The following is a 22999-nucleotide window of genomic DNA, read 5'->3' on the forward strand; positions in this document are numbered from 1 at the left end:
TATTTTCATTTTGATTATTTCTTTGATTACATCGTCCCATATCTTCCGTTTTTTTTTCTTTTTATTGAAATTTTTGATCTTTCCTAAGCTTTCATTTGCTGCTGTATTTAGTATTGTTTTTATATTAAGCTATTTTATTTCTATTTCTTCATTTCTTTTTATTTTTTCTAAATATTGGTTAAAGCACTGTTTATATAGCCATAGTCATTTAATAATCTAGTTTTATAAACACATGTTTTAAATTTTCTTTCTATTCTTGTTATTTGTAGCCATTGAGGTGGTAATCTTAATTTTATTTTAACAAGGAAGTGGTCACTACTTATTTCATATCCTCTGTGAACTCTAATATCTAAAGAGAACTTTGATGTCTTTTCATTTAGGATAAAGTAATCTAATATCGATTTCCATCCTCTTGTTGCCCAAGTATATTTATGTATGTCTTTATGTTTATATAAAGAATTTATTATTTTAAGGTTATTATAAACTAAAAAGTCGATTCAGTTTTTTACCGTTCTTGTTTAGAGTATGTTCTCCATATATTCCTGCATTGTTATTCATTTTTGTGTTTCCAATTATTGCATTAAAGTCTCCTGCTAATAATATATAATCATTTTTATTTATTTTATTATAAATATTTTGTAAATTGATTATAAAATTAAATATTATCATCTTCTCTTCCTTCTTCTGCGGCATTTAAAACAATTATTGTTAAATAGCCTCAATCTATTTTTATTCTGGCTTCTATTATTAATTTTTTTAAAGTAAGTTTTTGCCATTCCTAATTGGGATACGACCTCATATTTTTCAAACATTCCCATGAATTTTTATGTTCTCTAAGACCCTGTGCTACGAAGCCGCCAAAATCCTAGAGAATACGAAAAGAAAGCTTAGAGAATAAAAACATTGCCGGTTGTCCAAGATTATAATAAAAATATATGTCGGAATGGAGAACGTACTGTTTGATATACAGCAAAGTAGAAAATGTTCTCTGTTTAAAAATAATTATCTTGCATATTCCCTAAAATGAGCTCAAATTAAAGAATGCAAGTGTATGGTAATTAAAAGGACAAAAATTTTGCTTCGTAAAGGAAGAAATGGGCAGAGTGAAAAAATTTGCTTTTGTTCGTTAAGCTACAGTTAGCAACACGGGTATTTATGATTTAATTTGCATGAAAATAACGAAAAAGACCATCTTTGAACTTTTTTGCATGGGATTGTAACAAACAACTGATAACATCATTTTTTTCCCGACTGTTCCAAAATGAATAAAAAAATTTGCAGGTTTGAGAGCAATTATTCAGGTTTTATTTATTTATTTCATATGATGATGCAACGGCCTTGAGCGATTTTTCTGGGAGGTACGGTACCACGTTTTTATGAAGAAATCTCAGGTACTTATTTTAAGGTACTTCTTTTAAGTAGTAAATGGATAGCACATAGCAAAGACCTTTATTGAACACCCAAGAATGAGTTGTCATGTGATTGTGTGTAAGAAAATGTGATGTTGCTCCTGTTTTTTAGTGAACTTAAGGATTGATGAGGAACTTGTGTATTGGTTTCCCAAAGTAAGATTGCAAAATTTTCTGTTATGTTTGTTTGAGTATCTGAGTAGAATGTCTTTTCATTTTGTATTTAATGCCAAGGGATCACATATTTTAAGGTTATGAATATGTATAAACACAGTGCTTCGAAAGAAGTCCAAGGACACCCCCATGGGAAAAGTGCACTGTAACGAGTAACGTGTTTGTCACCGGTCACTTGCAATTGGCTAACGCTAGTGTCGCCGATACTTTATATAGTTTTACTATATTCGGCAAGAAACTCTCTGATTCCTATCTTTGAGTTTCTTATTCGGTTTTAAAACTATGTGGGATTTAATATCCCCTTAATTTAAGTAATGTTTTCATTGCCGAAATGAAGCTTATTAGCTCTTTATACTTAAGTACAAAAAATAGTATTTCTGAATATGCCGCTATATTTATTTATACAGCTTAAAGCAGTAATCCTTTTCAAGTTATAAATTTTCTGAAGTGTGTATGAACATCAAAGTAAGGTATTTTAAGAAAATCTAAGTAATTTTTAAAAAGTCTTATATTTTATAATTTTAATAAAATCTAAAAATTGTTTCACATATATAGCCTGAAAAAAAACTGAACATGAAAATAGAAACGCCCATTTAACTCATTAATGTGTCTCAACTCACTCAGTGCAGCTAAAAAATGTATCTAAGTGCATATGCACGGGAACAGGTCGAACACCATTAGAATAGATGAATTAAAATAATAAATAAGAACAACGATTATTTTATTTCTTTTTAGTATCGATATGGTATCTAAGTCTTTCGTGATATCATTGTAATTAGAAATATCAATAATCATAACTCTAATTAAATATGCACCAATTTATTGAATTTATACTTGAAAGTCTCTTACATTGATAATTACTAATTATATGAGACTAAACTAAAAAACCATAATAGTTTATCGTTCATCAGTATGAACTGATAGCAGGTTCTTTTCCAGTAAACACATCCATGATACCTTGATTCTGAAAAACACAAAAATATTATATACGAGACGTATTAAATTATCATGTTAGAAATAATATTAACATTAATTAGTAATTTTACTATTCAGGTATTTAAGAATAAAAATAAATACATTATGTAAAGAGGTGATTGAATGCAATAAATTTACTAAATTAAATGTTGACTTTGCAGTCTCTTTCTGAACAACTCCTGTCGAGGCAAGAAAGGAAGAGCGCTAAATGAACATGATGTATACATAAGTTTAGTTTACAACCGATAGCGCGTCATAAGTTATTCCTTTCGTCGATATTCATAATTAATTCATGAATTAATTCTTAATTATGAATAATTCATAATTAAGCTATTTTTATGAAAACCACTTATGGTTCTACAGAAAGTGTTTTAGAGCACTCAAGGTACAATCAGAGCATTGCTAAAGATAAGTCAGAACTCATGGCATTGTTCTTTCCCTAAATATCTATATCTTGTGTATGAAGAAATCCTTACTAGGTTGAATAATAAGTTATGTTTTCATGGTATTTTTTCCAATTGAGCCTACAGTTAACACCGACTAATATCCCCAATGATCTAATTCAACATTTCCGGCATCTGCTCATCAGCTTGAAATAAGCCTACATTCGGCTTTTTTCGAAGAGTGTTTGATCAATATCACCTATAACCCTAGTCCGGAAATCAGAGGGACAGATATACTTACCAAACTAACATCTTACCGGCTTATTTTCTGTCGAAAGGTCCTTCACAAGATTCATCATGTCCTAAATGTGATTAAAATTCTCATCTTTCTGAGCATTCGCGTTATCTTCATAAGTGCGTTATGGATGTGTCTCACGGAGGGTGACTATCACCTAGCAAATTTCATTCCCACCAACCACATTCGCAACTTATTTCTCATAATAAAAATTACCCGTCACTCTTTCTTCTTCCAGTTAATCATACTTAAATCGCGAGAGAAAGGTTTGATACTCTCTCTCTCATGTCAGTAACCTTTCATATTTTTATCTGACTCTCATAGGAACGGAGTACAATTTCATTACATGGTTTTTGCTAATTCAAGCTGAGCCATTCAATGTATGTTTTCAGTCCAGACAATGGAATTGTCTGACACCTTTTCATATTCCAGTGGTATCAAATAGCATCAGTGCAATACAGCATAGTTGACTACAGTCGAATTTGATGTAGTGCAGTGAGTAAATTCCAAAATTCCTGAGAAAGAAAATCCTTACTTGCTTGCGCAGAACACACAATTCTGTAATAAGTCTGCTGACAAATGTTATACTAATCACTAACTAGTAAATATAATTTTTCTGTTTACCTAAATTCCTAGGTGGTATGGCCTAATTCCCCAAGTCTCCAGGTGGGTATGATATTTGGAATGACTGTGTGATGAACTAGAGAAATGAAAACCGAAAATAAGTAAATTTCATTCAAGACAACACAACGAATATCTCAAATCATCTTCTTTTTCCTTTTATCCTCTTTTACCTTGCGGTGTCGAGGGTTTTATATTAATCATCGGACCTCAAACAGTTCACAGGAAAAGTGATCAGCCCTATCCCCTGGTGTATCCTATATCCTGTAGTGTTGAGTTCTCAAATTCCATTAGTTTTTAAATTTCAATCAAGATAACACAACGAATAAACGATCATTAAGTAATAATGCATCTGTAGAACAGAAAATAAACGAAAATAAATAAATTAGATGTATAGCCCTAAATATGCACATCAGCGATGCCCTTTGGTTAGAAAGACTTGGAATCAAATCCCATCTACGGCTCGAGGAACCTTTATCAGAGTTTTCCAACCGAAGGTGACCATTACAATAAAGAAAATCCATTACAGGCGTAATGGTTTTTCTCTCCTGGAAATGAGTTTTTCATCCGCAAAACAGCAAGATGAAACAAGTGGAACAAACGCCTTCGGGATAATACAAACGATTAAAATTAATAATGCACTGCGCAGATAGAATTAATCCTCTCCGCTCCATCTCAATAGAGAAAAAATTATGTTTTCAAGAAGTCAAATTACTTGACTGATAAGCAAAGGAACTGGGAATAGATACATGAAATTAAATATAAATTATTTGATTAAGTTAAATTAAATCTAAATTCAATAGATACTCAAAAGTGTGTATGTGTTTAATAATTGTTTCTGAAAAAAGGAAAACCACTGCGTCTATAGAAGAGAGAGCTTAAAAAAGTTCTAGTAAGTGTCTACAGTAACTTTTTCTGAGCCCCTGTTACGGTTTCATTTAGTAGTTTTGCTCTCAGGTAAAAGTCACGCATAGAGTTCAGATATGATCAATTTTTCAAGTCTTTTTTTTAATTGATTGCATGAGTTAGATTTAAAAAAAATAACTTTCTTTTAAAAATAAATCTTCATGAAATAAGATTTAGTTTTAAAAGTTTTTTAATTTCGTTAACATGAGGCAGATGATTAAAAGTGGACAATATTCTTTCTTATGTTGATCCCACCCACGAAAGATTGACAGCAGCAGCAGTGCATTAATATTAGCACCTCGGTGTATAAGGACTTGATAATCAGGAAACCCTACTATCAGGAAACTATAAAAGCCTATAATGAACTGCAATGGTCTGTATTAAACATTACATGGAAACTGTGTACGCAAAATTGAACATTACATTGTTCAAATCTTGTAACAACAATCCATTTTCGACATTTTCTTCCTTTGACTTCTAGTTACCTCTTTGAAAAGAGGTAATTAGAAGACACACAAGTTTTACTCGGAAAACATTGCATATCCCTTAATAAAACAGCTCTTAAATATGTTTAAAAAACGACGCAATTTGTGTACAGAAACCTCTTTGGCGACATTGGCTTTCTTTAACAAGTGTTCAGCACTTGTCTGGGAAGCGATGAAACATTACAAGTTTCTTCAAAAATTAAAGCGATTTAGCCGATCTCAATGGGTAATACCTGTGTTTTTGATCTCTAAATATAAAAAGCTGGATGAGATCACGTGCAAATGAATGCTCTTATGTCTTCACATTTTTGGTTTCTTCGGTTATAATTGAAATCAAACTTCCCAAACTTAATGCAACAAATTTCTGTGTAGAAAGTACATCTTATTTAATGGATATTAAAATTAATAATTTTCATTATTACTATAGCAAAAAAACTTTCAGTTCGAGTGAAATGTTTGTATTACTAGTATGTAAGAGTTTTTTCTCAGAAGTATCCCACAATTCTAACTGGATGAATAATTTAATGAATTGTCTATGTTTTTCACTTTAATTACAATTTATCTAAAAGGGTCTTCTTTACTGTACGTTTTGTACTTTTATTTTAAAGAGAAATAAAACGTAATTGTAAATTGAATTTTAATTATAAACAATATATTTTAGAATGCTGACAGAAGCAAACGTGTTACTTCTAACAAATAAATATTTAACGTTGTTAGCAAATTGACAACAAACAATGATAGAACCCACCAAACAGCTAAAGTAAGATGAACATGAAAATGACGACTTACGTCGTTCACGTACAGCAAATGCCAGTTTCCGTTTCTATTGGCAGAACAAACAACGTATGGCGGTAAAATTAACTCCGCATGCCTGCAAAATATATAAAACATCAAGATTATATTAAGTGAAGTGAAATATCGTAGCTGCTTTATCCGTGTTACGTTTTAAAAATTGTGTTAAAGGAAAAATCAATAGTGTCACAAATCATAGTTTTAATAATTGACCATTTTTTATAAAATCAGTGGAAGGAACTACATATAAAGCGTCACTACTTTAGCATATTATGTTGGTGTCATACGACAAACTACCGGAAAGTCATAATTATCATTTTAGCATGCACCATCGACCTCTAAATGGAATACTGTAATGGGCTGAACAATAAAGTTTGATTTTCCAGCCAGTTTATCTCCAAGCAGATATTTCGATAATTTCTCTTCTCATTTCCCATTCTGTTAATGATCACACATTATTAGATTAGTACTGCTTACACATTCTTGAATACTAACGTTATCAAGTCCTCCCTAATAATTTCATTTCAATATGGTACTACCATTGAAAATGCTCTGTTGACTCCTCTGATTTTTCGCAATAACTCACCTTTCTGTGAACCTCCTTAGCTCATTCGGTTTCAATTATGTCTTTTGGAAAGAGGTTAGAATACCGTCTAGGAGGAAGAGGGGAAGGAGGAGGAGAACCTTTCTCAGAATTTAACTTAATGTAAATTATCTAGTCTCATATGGAGATGGAGGGCTTATCCATCCAATAACTGGGGTTTTTCATTCGGTAAGACAGACAACTTGGCCAAAAGAACATACGCATTTCACAGCTAATACAGTAAGAAGATAAAATTAATCGCGCCTTAAGAATAATAATTACATTTCGAAAACCCAAATTGGATTGAACGGAATGGATGGAAAGGGACTTACCTTTTATATAAATAATTTTAAATATTTTACTTTTCCTACATGCTTATAATTTTTATAAACAGTTAACAGTAAATTATAACATGCACTGACAGTTTCTAAATCGTGCTATTTTTTTTTTTAAATTCAGTTAATGCTTCTATTTTCCTGAATATGTTATTTTTATAACTTTATCCTTTTAATATAAAAATATTCTGTAATAACTGATTTTATATCAAAATTTAGAGGTATTTAATTTAATGAAAAAAAATAACCGTTTTAAAATGTGTAGTGATATACCGGTATTTAAAAAGCAAAAGTAACTGCATAAAGTAGACAATGAGAATAATATAGAACTGAATTTTGATATTATATTTAATATCACTTTATTTAATAGTGTGATCTGCAATTTAACGTACGTGCAGCCTCTTTCTTTCTATCCAGTTTTTTGGATAGAAAGAAAGAGGCTGCATACCATAATAGCTGACTGTTTCATGCAGTTACTCCCAATCACCTTATTTTCGCTATCAAGGTCTAGAGATCTTAATTACTGTTTCTCGTTATATTCACACAATTTAAACCACAGCTAAATATTTACGAAACAAATTAAACACGTAGAGAGGTAAGATTTTGTTTTAAACAACTGTTGTTCAAATCTTCGATATTTCGCTTACTGAAAGGACAAAAATCTGAAGAATATGATATGGTCTATCCAGGTGTGAGAACGTTACCATATTAACACAAACCTTATTGAACAGTGAATGAAATTCAAGTGGATACACTATCCATCAAGACTTCATGGTCGAGTAGATAGTGAATCCACTCTCCATTCCGAGGGATCTTTGTTCAAATTCTACAGTGCGGGTGGTTGTCTGTGAATGTCTTTAGGTGGTAGGTGAATTTCGTTGTCAGATGTGAGACTACCACCACACTCCTAATACTGAAGTGGATTGACGGTTTCTATAGTAAGCTCTCCGCCTCCTGTAAATCTGATATCAGCATAACAGAAGTAATATACTATACATTTCAACCTTTAGTGCGTGGGATACATTTGATGTGCATCATATGCACATCAGATGCACTCTCTGTAATCATTAGAACATTTATTATGCATTTTGGATATGGTCTCGTTCCTACATCTTTAACAACCATAAGGAAGCTTCACTGAAAGGTTCATTATAACTTAATTTTGTGCTAATATAGCAGTGAGTGCCTGCTTATTTTTAATACGAAACCCAGTGCAAATGTACATTTCATTCATCAAGACCGTATTTTTGAAGCCTAGATATAACTTCCTACTCAGTTTACTCGTGTCCATTAAGGTCACTTAAATTTATCTGTGCAACGGTCTTGTCAAAATCTTAATTAGCTCATCGTCTTACATTAGTGTATTAAAATGAAGTCGTCGACAGGGGAAAAATACTAAAATAAACATGTGCACATATGCACATCAGATGCACTCTCTGTAATCATTAGAACATTTATTATGCATTTTGGATATGGTCTCGTTCCTACATCTTTAACAACCATAAGGAAGCTTCACTGAAAGGTTCATTATAACTTAATTTTGTGCTAATATAGCAGTGAGTGCCTGCTTATTTTTAATACGAAACCCAGTGCAAATGTACATTTCATTCATCAAGACCGTATTTTTGAAGCCTAGATATAACTTCCTACTCAGTTTACTCGTGTCCATTAAGGCCACTTAAATTTATCTGTGCAACGGTCTTGTCAAAATCTTAATTAGCTCATCGTCTTACATTAGTGTATTAAAATGAAGTCGTCGACAGGGGAAAAATACTAAAATAAACAAAGATCAGGGCAGAATGAAAAGACAGCTGCTGCTACATGTGATACAAGTGTCCTGGCCTGTTACAGGGCTAACGTAAGCTCTACTAAGTTGTACCCATCCCGAGGATAAGGTGCCCTATCCCTCCCGATGTATCCTGTGGATGTAACTCGTGTGTTTAAGGGGTCAGTTTACCTTCTTGCGGGAGGAAAAACCCCAGATAAACTGGGGAGAAGAACCATACTGTCCACGCCCAAGACTAACTAATTTGGCTAGCTATGTCTGAGAAAGAACCTTAAGCTTCTCACGTTGGCGACAGGAATCGATCCCAGGACACGCAGAACACAGAAATAACTTGTATGATGTTCTTTGTATCTATTAGATACAAAGAACATCATACAAGAAATAGAAGAATATCAGCAAAATTGGCTACACCACATAGAAAGGATGAATAACAACAGGATTCTCAAACTTGCATATAAATATAAATCTGCAGGAAGAAGAGACCGCGGACGTCCAAGACTGAGGTGGAAAGAACAACTTCATCTGCAGAAACAGGATATAAAATCCCTATACTTGAATTGCTCAGACGAAGGTATTTCATTTATTTTCTTAGCTTTTATCATATATCATTAGGGGAAAAAAGTTCATTTACAGTAACTACAGTTTAACAATTTTCTTTCAAAATACATATCTCGAAACTGGTAAATTAATAAATTGAGGAATTGTGCGCAAAATGACTTTTGAAAGTTCTTTTTTTTCAGATTATTACCACTATTTTTTAAAATATTCATGTTCAAAATAGTTGTCGAGAGGGAACAAAGAGTTTGAAATAATAAATTATCTTTATTAAGCGAAAGTCTGTATAATATTATGTTTGGAAGATAAATTTCCATTAAGGGAGATATTTCACATGCAAAAGTGTTGATAGAGAAAGACACTGAATCTTAGAATAGACCTGTTTTGATTTCTCTCTTACAGAACCTACCTGTAGCAAGGAAAAAAGCCGAGATGATTTTAACCGACCATGTTTTATGTAAGTTATTTTGTCTAGTGTTAATATTACCTGTGGATATTCCACTAATATAAGTCAAAATAAATCTAATGATCCTTATGTAGAATAATAGGAGGCAGAGAAAAAAGAGAAGGACGGAGAAATTTAGAATTCAGAAGCATAAAAAATAGAAATTACAGGAATAGATAAGAAAAATATGAAACAACATGGCCAGTCTATTATAATACACGCTGCAACTTTCCACTAAATAACAAAGAGTAAGAAAGCTTAACCAAAAACCCAAAGCAATGTATTATGTACTACAAATAGAATCAAATGAGCTTCTCAATACATTCACTAAGAATATACACTGAGATTAAAAAGGTATGTACTAGTCCTTAGTAGAAAAGAGAGGTACAGAAAATAGCGTATAGCACATAAATTAGTCAATTTGACTACCTAGCGAAAACTAATAATTCAGTGAATCTGCTGATCAACTTTTATTATTTATCTGTCCCTACATGAATGCATTAGATTGATTATATATAAAGATTCGTAATCTACATATAAAAACAATATGTCACATACACAGTTTACGGTTTTCAAAATTCTACTAATATTTAATTGACAGGCAAACAAGAAGACTTACCAGATGTCCCTCTACGTACGATTTTGCTACCGCTGCAGAATCTGTGCCAGTCAGATTAGTGAGTGTGTTCTCTATGCATTTGAAAAAATCTTCTTTAATCTATTCAAAAAGAAACTATTTCAATATGTACTTTCCATCAGGTAGCTTCTTTATATTCATTATAAGCATGAAATCAAGACTTCAGCATAAATTTTTTTAAGCCATTATGAATATAATATTAGCATTTTAAGAGTATTAAACATTGCTCAGTCTGTATCACAGATGCGTTTGGTTGGAATAAGATGGGAAATACTTTTGCAAGTTAGAGGAGGAAAAGCTTGACGCAAAGTACCTTTACGTCATAGCATTTCAAAACTGAAGGAGAGTTAGCCGGTTTCACATAGCAAAACGTTTATATATATATGATTATTAACACACAATAATAATGATTATTAATACAAAAATAAACAATTAAGAAATAAATACTAATGAAAACACCAAATATTATTAAGGAAAAAGATAGTTTCTGATATTTATGCTTCTATATAAGGTGCGTTAAATCTGAATTCCAAGAGAGAGTGTGTGTGTGTGTGTGTGTGTGTGTGTGTGTGTGTGTGTGTGTGTGTGTGTGTGTGTGTGTGTGTGTGCATCACCTTTAATATATGTGGACTTATTTCTGCTTCTATCCCATACAGATTGTATTGATGACAATTCTTACGAATAAAATTCCCTTTGCATCAGTCTTCTATTCCACGTCGACCATTTATGACCTACTGTAGATAAATTTCTTCTTACCATGCGAAAATCAAATTTATTGATGTTTCCTTTTTTTTCTTTTGTCTTTTGAATTCAAGGCAAAATAATCTTGATAAGAGTGAATAATAATGTACTATTCTTCTGACAGTATTTCTCTCTAATAGTGATTCAAATTCTTTCTCATCGCCGTCCTTATCTTTCTGATATGTACTCTCAAGTGGAGTATTGGATACTATGGAAATGTTACATCGTGTAGTTCTCCTATCAATAGTTTTCCTTCAAATCAGTCAATCACGTGACTGCACCCCAGTATTTTATACATTATATTTCCGTCTTTTAGGAATCTTGTTCTTTCTGCAGGTCTCTTTTTTACCATTGTGGTACCAAATAACCTGTTTTGCTAAGCTTTTTGTCTCCTCTTCTGTTTAAGTGACCACACCATCTTAGGTTAGCTTCGCTCACACATTCCTAAATATTAAAAATTTCGAATTCTTTCATAATACCTTCATTTTTAATATGATTCTGCCATTCTTTCCATCTGCTCACTCTAACAATTGTTCTCTCATATCTGTCGTCTCCCGTCTTTGATCATGTTTTTTTTTTCTAAATCAAGTTTCATATCTATAAGTTAATAATGATTTGACAATTGTTCTCTGCCATGTGAATTGCTGGAATAAGAAATGTATATGGAATAAGAGAAAACGTATATTTTATTTAGAGAAAATTTAGAAAATAATGGAAAAATGATACGGAATGAGAGAAAAATAGCCAAAATACTTGGCTTTTCTCTTACTCCATATAAATTTACTGAACTGGCTCCCTACCAAACAAGCGTTACTAATTCTTCTACCTATTATCATATCACAGTGTGCATCCTTATATGGAATAAGAGAGAAATTAGTCAAAACCCTAAATTAGCTGTATACAAGACAGTGTTCAAACCGATTTTAACTTATGGATCTGAGCGCTGGGTTAGAAGTAAAACACTTGACCAAAGACTAGAGACTGCAGATATGAAAGTTCTGAGAAAGATTAGGGGGGCAGGAACAGATGTCATCAATGTCAATATCATATTAAAAACGAGGATATTAGGAAAGAACTTGACATTGTCAGCATCCAGGAATACCTTAGCAGAGCTAATCTCAGGTGGTATGGTCACCTAAACAGAATGGGCGAGGAAAGATAAGCAAAACAAGTGTTCTCTGCCAAGATGGCAGGGAAAAGACCCAGAAGAAGACCAAGATATAGGTGGATTGATACGGTAAAAAGTACATTAAAAGATAGAAATATAAGATCTGATAATATTTTAGTCTTGTGAGGTAACAGACTAATTTGGAGGAAAAGTGTAGATAGTAAGTTACCAATGATGTAATTTTTCATATAGTAAAATCATATTCTCTACACCCCCTTGAGGATACATTCAGGAATTTGATGATGATGGTGATGATGATGATGATAATAACAGTGTTTAACCTTGTCTAACACCCAATTTGCATCAAATCCTCTTCCTGTACTTTCTTCATTTATAATATACTTCGTTCAATTCACTTAATGACTTGCACCCTATATATAGACATAACGTTGTTCTGTATAATTCCATTTAATAAGATATACTTTTAATGTTAATATATCTTTAGTGTTTTGAAAAGATTTTTTCTTGGCACTTTTGGTAGGTTTCTTTATTCAAATGTACAAAACTCAAGAAGTACTGATCCTTATCATATTCCAGTTTACAACAACTTGCTGTAAAGTAAAACTCTGATCTGGACAACCTTTGTTTGCGCTGAACCCAATTCGTTTCACTAAGTTTCCTTTCTTCCACTTCTGGAATTTTTCTTAGCTTCTTCTCAAGAATGCCAGTAAAATGTACTGGTTTTACCGGGTACACTTAACAGAAGAATTCCTCTAATTCCCATGCTCAGTTTTATTTGCTTTTTTTTTTTTTTTGTCGATGCTGAACTATGAGAGTTCTACCAACGTCATCTGAATTCGACCTTCTGCAATATGCAGTGGCCACAGAACATAATTCATAATTACTGATTGCATTTTACTTGGATATTTTCGACCACCAGTTTTGTGGTTTGTCTAATTCAGCTCTCTGTCAAAATAATTACTCCAGACATCTAGCATATCTTTATCTTCCGTTTTTGTATAAAATTTATCATCTTTGATTCCTCTTATAATAATTTTATATTAATTTTGATGTTTCTTCAATAGTTTCCTTGATGATATCTCAATGTTTGGCCGCCTTCATGATATTTGCTTCCCATTCTCTCTCTCTCTCTCTCTCTCTTGTGATTATTGAAAATACGAAAAGACATCACCTGAATAGGAGGACCGCATTTGCAGTTTTGCCAAATATCATCACTGCAGGCGAATTCGATGGCATCAGTCAAACTGTCGCACGGCTCCTCTGGTTTAACTTTACACTTGCAGTCTTGTATAACCTTTATATACTAGAAAAAGAAAACACTTTTACATTAAAACATTATTTTATTCTTTATTAATTGCTACTTTAGATGAATAGTAAAACATTAATACCTTAAAGAAATACATGCAGAATTAATCTCGCTAGGGAACGGACGAAAGGACACACACACACACACACACACACACACACACACACACACACACACACACACACACACACACACACACACATACACACACACACACTGGGATCTCTTCACTTACACACTTAAAATGATAAATTGAGAATTTAATCCTTGTCCTGAAAAGAGGAAATTTTTATACCAATCGGGAAAAGAAATTTTTAAGTGGAGACAAATGAAATACGTACATACTCACATACAAACATATCTTTCCAATATAGGGCCTGTTTCCACTAAAGAGACTTCTGATTCAGCGAATATTCCCTCTGTATGAGGATACCTTCTTAGTTAGAGGAAATGCCAAACAGCCCCACTATTTAGTAGATGACTTTCATCGCCTGGTGAAATTCCACCACCACCACCACCACCACCACCTTGCTTATTAGAGGTTGGTTACTGTTGTTGCTCTGTTGGTTTCCCAGAGCAGGGTATTCAGTGTCTGTCACCATCTCTCAACATGCAGTGTGAATATTACCCTTGTAGAGATCCAATACCTTCACGATCTTCGAGGGTATGGCAGTAAAGCAGTCCGTCAAGCTGGCCTCCAGATAGAATACAGGACTAAACCAGATGGTAACGCGTTCTGACAGTTAACTCATAAGCTAGCGCTTGACCTTTCTGTCATCTGCACTTCCAGATTATGCCTGGACGGCGGATGTATAAGAGTATATGATGAGTACTGTCTAGGCCACGTTATAGCATGGAGTCTGATTACTCTCTCTTCGGCTGAAATGTCCAAGAGTCTCTCTCCTATTACTGTATGTTCCCCTGCTGTTTTTCTCTTCAACTTGCATACTAGCAAGAAAGTAAACTAAATAAATGCAGCATTTCGTTTAAATAAAAGAAAAAAAACTTCCCAAAATGTTGTTTTTCAGCAAACTCCATCTCTCCCAACATTAAAATATCTTATACAAACATGTCTTCCAGATTCACTTCAACATTCGAGGTATCGACACCAAGCTTAATTTATGTGCATCATTACCTGCAAACAAAGAAGCCTTTTGGCTCTTTATTTTACCCAGGTTCGCTTACGAAAAATATACCTCTCCGACACTTCGAGTTCCTTGGTACGGAACAAGAGTTTTTGCTTTCTTAATATTTCTTCCGAGTCTAGCTCCCGGTGAAGGGGGGGGGGGGGCTGAAGATTTTGGGGAGTTTACCTTGGGAGAGCATTGAGTCTCCGTGAGAGTACTTGACTAGTGGGGGGGGGGAACAGGTCGGTGGATGCTTTTCCCTGGAATATGAGCAGTTTTGTTCAGTGTAGGGTGAGCCTGTCACTGAGTGGAACCAACACTGAGATGGACGATTATTCACTCACTCGTAGGGAGTGGTCCGAGGGATCGCCTAATTTTTAGAGAGCCTTTACTTAAACACCGGGCTTAAGATTTCGGGGGGTTTGCTTTGAGAGAGCAATTTGAATCTCATGAGAAAGTGTTTTTCGGCGTTGCCTGTATAATATATATATATATATATATATATATATATATATATATATATATATATATATATATATATGACAAACTCTGCTAAAAATTAAATTTAAAAAAAAAATATTCAAAATGCCACTACTACAAGCATAAGTGAATTCTCAATGCATGCTTTAAAAAAACAACACATGTGCATACCCAGTCTTTTTAAACTGACAAGATAATCGACAGAAATGTTATTTCTCTCTCTCTCTCTCTCTCTCTCTCTCTATGTGTGTGTGTGTGTGTGTTATTTTTATTTATTTCTGATATAACCGCATTGCAATATTATGTTACTAACATATTTTTTAAATGATGGCAAGATATCCGTAACGGGAATTTCTCCATTTTAATTTTTATATTTTCTGACTTGAAAAGCTTCCGTAACGAAGCATTTTAGGACCACTTCAGCCCCTGCACTCCAATATATACAACAAAAACAAAAACTTAAGATCTACACCGATAAGCCAATATACACACCCTTGCCCACTCAAACACACACACACACACAGACACCATTGTACGCACATCTGCCCTCCACATAATAAAACACCAATGCACAACAGGTCATTCATGATAAAATATAAACTACAATTCCTAATAACACACACACACACACACACACACATGCACTGTAAAAAAAGAAAAAGGAAACGCATGAAAATAAACATGCGACAATATAAAAGACCCTCAAAACGACTTCAGTAAATATAATCTATTACGTATTGGTGCACTCACCTTTTGCTTATTTCAGGCAGCAAACACGATTTCGTATTTAACAATCCTCGTGTTAAAACAGAACTGTTTAACGAATAAGATATGTGAATTCTTAAATTATAAGCGTGGAATATTGGGCACAACTTTGAGCTGATAGCTTTAAGAATAACGAAAAGAAATGCAAAATAACGTATACTTACTATGCCTTCAGTAAGGTTATCCACACACTGCAATACTTCTTCTTGCTTTTCTGTTGTAAGGCCTGAAAAAAAATAATAAATATGAAATCGGAGCATAAGATTCTAATTCTTTCGGAACGCCACTTCGGCATTTGATATGTTGCTGGATGAAATTTAAAAAAAAAAACGAATCGAACATTTTTGGACCACAATTTAATGAAATGTTACAAAGCTGAGAATCATCAAACCTGTATTTTTCTTCTCCTTCTTCTTCAACCAATCCGTAATCCCTTAGGACTGGTAGAATCCCTGATCAGGGGTTACGGCGAATTAGTGTAGCCTACACGTCAATCTTCTGCTGCATTCCATAAGCCCTAAAGGAAAGTATTTATGGCTTTATAGTTCGCCCACCATTTCTAGATCCCTTCTTGGATTTGTGCCAAGAATAGTCGATTCATGCTGAAGGGGAGAAAGAAATGAAGGATGTACGAATTGGTCGCCAATTCGTACATCACGTGATTTCGCCAACATGCGAAATCACGTGCTTTCTTGTCTGTCGCTGTACTAGCTTGATTTTTGTTGTTCTCTTTTTGCATTATTTTTTTATTATTAATTTGTATGATGGATCCAGTACAGTCAACAAGTTCTATTGTTACACGTTTCAGTAGCTCTTGCAAAAGAATATTGAATAACGTGCTGACATTCTGCGAAAAAGAATCGTCAGAAGGCCGTCTTCTTGTTCCCCTTTCTCAAGTCATAAAACGTGCAAGTGCAATTGCGGGCGTATCGGGGTCGACTGTTAAAAGAATTCGTAGGGAATCAAAAGGTGAAGGTAAGACAAAATTTAAATCTCCTAAAAAAAAAAAAAAAAAAAAAAGCGCCAGAGTAAAACCATCGAAACCGTAGCTTTGAATGATTTGGATGCAGACGTTATAAGAAGAGCTATTCACGAATTTTACGTATTCGAGAAAAGAGTGCCAACTGTTCCGAAATTGATTTCTGTGCTTAAAGAAAAAATTAATTTTCCTTGGAAAAGAGAAACTTTAAGGAAAATACTTCATGAAATCGGATTTTGTTTTAAAAAGTCCCAGAATAAAAGGAAACTTATCATGGAGCGAAGTGACATTGTTTTATGTAGAACGCAGTATTTGCACGTATTAACACTCTACGTACATTATTCCAACTGTTATACAAGCAAAATAGTTACACTTTAAAAACAACAATGTTCGTAAAAGAAAAGCTAAATTTTCCGACCTGTAATAATAAACAAACTCAGTTTGTTTATTATTACCTCCCAGAAGACAGACTGATTACCCTATTATCGGAATGGATTCTCCTTTTTCTAACATGCGCAGTAGTTTCGAGGGACCTCAAATCGGTGGGCGAACTATAGATCTGTCTGTTCACGGGGAACATCTTCCCTGTTCTGAGGAACGAAAAAACCAGGGAAAGAAAACCCTTCACATGATAAGGCTAACTCTTTGAGTGAAAAGGCCTGATAAAGGTTCCACACATCCTATACTGGATTCGTACTCAGGTCTTGCCAACCAAAATTCTCTGTCAGACGTATCACGTTACCTATATGAGATCTTAAAGACTTGTGTGCAATTTATTTCTGGCATACGGAGCTTCTAAAGTCTCTTTCCAAACAATGAACTCAGAAATGAATATTAATACGAATATAAAACAGAGAATATTTTATGTTAAAGAATCGACTTCCCTGTTACATTTTTTACAAATATGCTATGGGATATCCTTCTACCATCGCAGAGAATATTTGAAATAAGTGGGATATTTTACGTGATAGAAGATTTTTTAGCACCTCATCCACTTATAGCAGATCATGAACAAGCTTTCTCAAGTTTCTTCACGACAGAAAATATTATGGTATCTAGGACAGGGTTTTACAATTATCTAATCTTTATTTTAACCAAGATGAAATCTTTAATGGGCAGGATTATCACGAGAAACATCTCTACACTGAAGTGGCACATTACACTTTACGCAGACAAAAACGTTTGCATAAAGACTGGCTATAAAATGTAATGTCAACACGGGGTCCTCAATCTGTCCTCTAGAAATGCGATGAGCCGGTCTCTAACTTGATAGATACCTTCAACGTTTCCTATAACCACGGAAGCAAATGCGCAAGTCATGATATCTTCTGGGCAGTAATTGGTTAGGGCTGGGAATCCCTACCCGACCGCAAGTTAAACTTTGAATAAAAATATGAAGCAGTTAGTTTTCCACTATAAACCTTGAAGCTGAAAACAAGCTGCATAAGAGTTTTAGGCTTCTTCCATTTCGTTTTCAAATATCAGTTTGTTGGAGGAGCATACCCTCTGGGGCGAAGTAATACACAAATAACTTTGACCACATAATTATTCACTTGTGTTTCGCATTTATTGCGATCCATGAGTAAATTTTCATTGCTCTCTAAATAAAATATATATATATATAAAAAAAAAGCGCACTTCGTTTTACGCGTATGATGCAATTCATTTCAGTGATACTGTAGTACTTTTAAAATTACCAGCCTGGTTGGCCGAGTGGTTAGCATACTCGTCAAACAATTACTGGTTCGAATCCATCCCACCGTGGTCATGAGTGTTTGTGATCGTCTTTAGGTGATAGATGAATTTCATCTCCCAGTATGAAATTACAGCATTCGCTTATTGGGGATCTAAAGTGGCTCGATAAAGTTCCATGGTTGGTCTCTGAAGCAGAGTTTTCGGACTATGTAAAAAAAACAAAAAAAAACCAATAGAAATTGAAAAATAAAAAGAAAAGAAATGTTTTTAGCCCACTCACGATACAAAATGTACTACAGGTTTACAAATAACCGTCTGCGGGTGGAGTAACATATAATAAAATTAAGTGATAAATTTTAAAATTTAAAACTTAATACAATCTGACATGTAAAATGCAATGTTGATAGAGGTATTAGAAATCCTCGGTCACACACCCACCGCTTTAGAATGAAAATATTCATATGTATATCTTTATCATCTCGCATGATCTGAACGTCTAACCAAGGTAGTCGACATATTTCACTTAAGTAGAATGCACAACCCTACAATGTCAGTTGCGCATAAAGAAATTAGTTACAGACTTCGAAAGACGAGTTATACGATGACCTCTATCAGCAGTCTGTCAGTTTGTAACACTGGTAAAATACTGCCTCGTCCAAATCAGCAGTCGGAAACATTATAAGCCGATGGTGGCACCTCAGGCTAGAAGCAAAGAAACATAGAGGAAGATAAAGTATACCATATAATAAGTGACCGAAGGTAACTGTGAAAGGGTGATATGAAAATCGGCGAAGGGTGGACACGAGTTCACCCCATGTGAGGTACTATGAAATGAAATGCACAATTTCGAATTATGCTGTTCCTTTTTATCTTTTATGTGCACCTCACCAGCTAAAGGCTAATCACTCTACAATAGTAAATCTACAATATACTATTGTAGATTTGTATACGGTGGATGAGTACTATTTCTTCATATAAGTAGGCCTCACACCAAAAAAATGAAAATCCTTCATCAGGAGGTATTAAATATGCATGCATACCATATTACCATATGAACCCATTGAGGCCTGTTGGATGGAGAGAGGAAACGCTATCCACTCCGACAACCAGGGCAGGCAAGTTAAAGTTTGTAACAAATATCCCAAAGTATGCTGTCAATTTGATCAAGTAGCCCGTTAAAGTCGCCCAAATCCAAATCATAAGCTTCTCTAAGTCTTACGAATGATAAACAAAATAATAATGATTAATAAGAAACGGCGTGTTAGAAAAAATATATTTTGTAAATGAATAAAAATGCAATAATAATAATCGAGCAAGGATGTTTACAATAAATAATAAAAAAAAGATTTAAAATACACAAAAATAAAAGTTCTGAAAATATTTTGTTTCTTCTCTAAAATTAATAAATTATATTGTGAAATGATAAGCAAAAAATCAATTCATAAAAATAGAAGTTTTAATACCAGTATTTACAATAAATAACAAACTTTAAAGAATATTACATATAAAGTTTTTAAAATGCTTTTTCTTCCTTAGACTTAATAAGGTCGCTTGTTAAAGTCGCAATCAAAGACGATCAGATTGTTGTATTATTATGTTTACGTGGCGCCTCCAACAAATCCAAGGCGGCCTCATCGCGAGAGAGCACTTCAGATCACATGATTACGCTCCGCTAGACTACTTAATATTCCATCTACACACACACACACACACACACACACTGCGACATCTAAATGAAATCAGACTTATTACGAAACAAAATCATTCATTTTATTCACGAAGGTTGAGGTTTGTCGAAAATTACTTCGATTTGACGCACGACTTCTTATTTACAACGGAAGTAGATGGTTTATCATTATCATTATTGCACTATCTTACGGTAATGGTGGAGAACAAGATTTAAACAGAGAAGACTGTCTTATTGTGATTGTGAGTTTGTGTACGAGACCGAATATTTTATTTTCTTATAAAATCTAAATATATTAAATAAATAGAATTAAATGAATTTTGATTCTTTCCAAATTACTAGCCTCCCGAAATTCATCGAATGATGAATGATGATTATGTTTTCATTCGTTTTTAAATTACAGTTGCATTTTCACATGTTTAAAATTATTCTTGACAGAATCATGATAAAACATTCCAAAATTCTATGAAAGTGAACTGTAAAAAATCCATACATGTTGTAGTTTTATGGAATACATACTGGAGTTATCTAAATTAATTTCGTTAAGAAATGCATTAGCTGATCAATATTGCAGTATTTCTGGTAGTAAAACTTAAATCAAAATGAATTCGAATTTCATTCAGGGCATGCTGACAATTGAGTTTTATGATTATTATGCTGTCTGCACGACTACATAATGATACTGCACTATGCATCCTGTACTACAACTACCATCATCCTTTTGGAACCTTAAATAAAAACCACGGTGAACTGCGAGAAAGGGTTCCTAACTTGTGTAATCTTTCTCACTTCGGCGATACTGTTACAGAATACGTCTAGACCATTGGATATGGGAGTAACATTAAAAACACAAATTTCTTTAGGTCTAAAGTAAATATATTCATTTTATGAATGCATCGTTAGTAGCAACATACGATATCAAAACTTTAAATGTACAATTTTATTATCTCAAAATTTATGAAATTGAATAGCAGGGAATAAGAACTACATTAAATAAATTCCTGATGATTGAGTAAAGTAACTTGACAATTGGCAGACAACTTTTTCGTATAATTAGTGATATACTCACCACATCTAATACAGTTAGAATACACGCAGAGGTCGAGAAAGTCACTAACTACTGTCTTCAGGAGAAATGCAGCGAAAAGAATTTTAAAATTCATCTGTAATCAGTCTGTAAAGGAAAAAACATCGTAGTGTGAATAGTCTTGAACATGAATCATTCCCTATAAAAAAAGGATCTTAAACCTAAAACAAAGTTTCTGAATTTTAGGATAGAAATCTATCATTGTAGAATAACTTTTTAATATATTTGTTTCTTTTAAGTTTCTATTATTTCTATTAAAATGATGTCAAAACATCGTCTTAATAGTCCTAATATGCTGCTTATATTGTTCTGCCAAACATTATTTAAATTTATGTACTTTTTCTGGGAAAACACTCCCATGTTACTCCTCTTAAAACTATTATTTTTACGGCTCTAAATTATCATTGGCACTAAATACTCAAGATTTCTTAAAGGCATTGCACATGCATTTTTAGAGACAAATTTATGTAGCATAATAGAAGAAAATTCGCATGTACCTTTTCTTGGATGTTGTTGCCTGTCTTCTTTCTGCGGTGTGCATACTTCTGCTCTTATAGTGTTGAAAGGGGGGGTTGGCAATATGGGGAGAATTAATTTGAAAAACCAGGTTTTTTTATATATAATATATACATGTGTGTTATATTTAAGGGTGGACGGAGCGCTTTTTTCTGGGTGGGAAAAGATGAAAAACGGGGCTGAAATTAGAAACTGTTTCTTAGAGGAAGGGGCAGAGTTTATGGGAAAAGGGGGGGCCGGGGATAGGTTTGACAGAGTGCGAGCCATTTCGACCGCGTGGTTCGTCGTCTGAAACTCATGTAGGAAGGTGGATACTATGTCATGTCGGCTTGCAGTTTCTGCCTTTGAAGTGTTCCTGTTATCGCCTATTGGTCGGAGTTTTTATTGTTGTAGAGCTTCCAACACTGTTGTCTGTCTATATATAGACAGACAAGACAACGAAACAATGCTTAGAATATCGGCATCGATAGTCATAAAATGTGACGAGAACTCAATCAACGTCCACCGACCCTACATAATCTCAGAGTGTTGGAGGCTCCACAACATAAAAATTAAGGCGATAACGCGATCGAAACGGCTCGTACCCCGTCAACCCTATCCCTGGCCCCCCTTTTCCCATAAACCATTCCCCTTCCTCTAAAAAAACAGTTTATAATTTCAGATCCCTTTTTCATCTTTTTCCACCCTACAAAAAAAGCATTCCACCCACCTTTAAATATAATATATGTATATATTATATAAAAAAAAACCGGGTTTTTCAAATTAATTCTCCCACATTGCCAACCCCCCACTCCCCTTTCAACATCATAACAGCAGAAGTATGCACACCGCACAAAAATGACAGGCAACAACATCCCAAGAAAAGATATGTGAGAATTTTCTTCTATTATGCTACATATATTTGCCTCTAAAAATACATGTGCAAAGCCCAAAGAATTCTTGAGTAAAAAGCCAATGACATTAAAAAAGGGGCATTCCTACACAGAAGCAGGCAAAATAGCCGTAAAAATAATAATTATTTAAATTATTGTGTATCATCAATTGAAGTAACACTTTATCTGAATTTGCAGGGAGATTACGTTCCTTTTACTATCCACGAGGAATGT

General features: G+C 33.8%; 1 protein-coding gene across 1 annotated transcript; it reads right to left on the reverse strand.

Moving 5' to 3' along the window:
- Positions 1 to 2386: 2386 nt before the first annotated feature.
- Positions 2387 to 21466, reverse strand: LOC150110382 (uncharacterized). The gene is made up of 6 exons (XM_090393397.1): positions 21360 to 21466; positions 16094 to 16155; positions 13423 to 13554; positions 10364 to 10462; positions 6038 to 6119; positions 2387 to 2547 (listed from the first exon to the last, which is right to left on the reverse strand). Exons 1-5 carry the CDS (start codon positions 21451 to 21453, stop codon positions 6072 to 6074), a joined length of 435 nt encoding a protein of 144 aa, XP_090249523.1. The 5' UTR covers positions 21454 to 21466; the 3' UTR covers positions 2387 to 2547; positions 6038 to 6071.
- Positions 21467 to 22999: the final 1533 nt, after the last annotated feature.

This window comes from Typopeltis vanoorti, chromosome 1 (assembly GCF_054136105.1).
Source record: "Typopeltis vanoorti isolate ZY-2024b chromosome 1, IOZ_Tvanoo_1.0, whole genome shotgun sequence".
NCBI lineage: Eukaryota > Metazoa > Arthropoda > Arachnida > Uropygi > Thelyphonidae > Typopeltis > Typopeltis vanoorti.

What these genes read in the sequence shown, in the direction of transcription:
- LOC150110382 (XM_090393397.1), bottom strand. Translation starts at nt 21,453, where the DNA reads ATGAATTTTAAAATTCTTTTCGCTGCATTTCTCCTGAAGACAGTAGTT. An exon ending in TTCTAACTGTATTAGATGTG is followed by an intron (nt 16,156 to 21,359) that starts GTGAGTATATCA and finishes ATTTTTTTTCAG; the next exon opens with GCCTTACAACAGAAAAGCAA. An exon ending in AATGCGGTCCTCCTATTCAG is followed by an intron (nt 10,463 to 13,422) that starts GTGATGTCTTTT and finishes CTTTTTGAATAG; the next exon opens with ATTAAAGAAGATTTTTTCAA.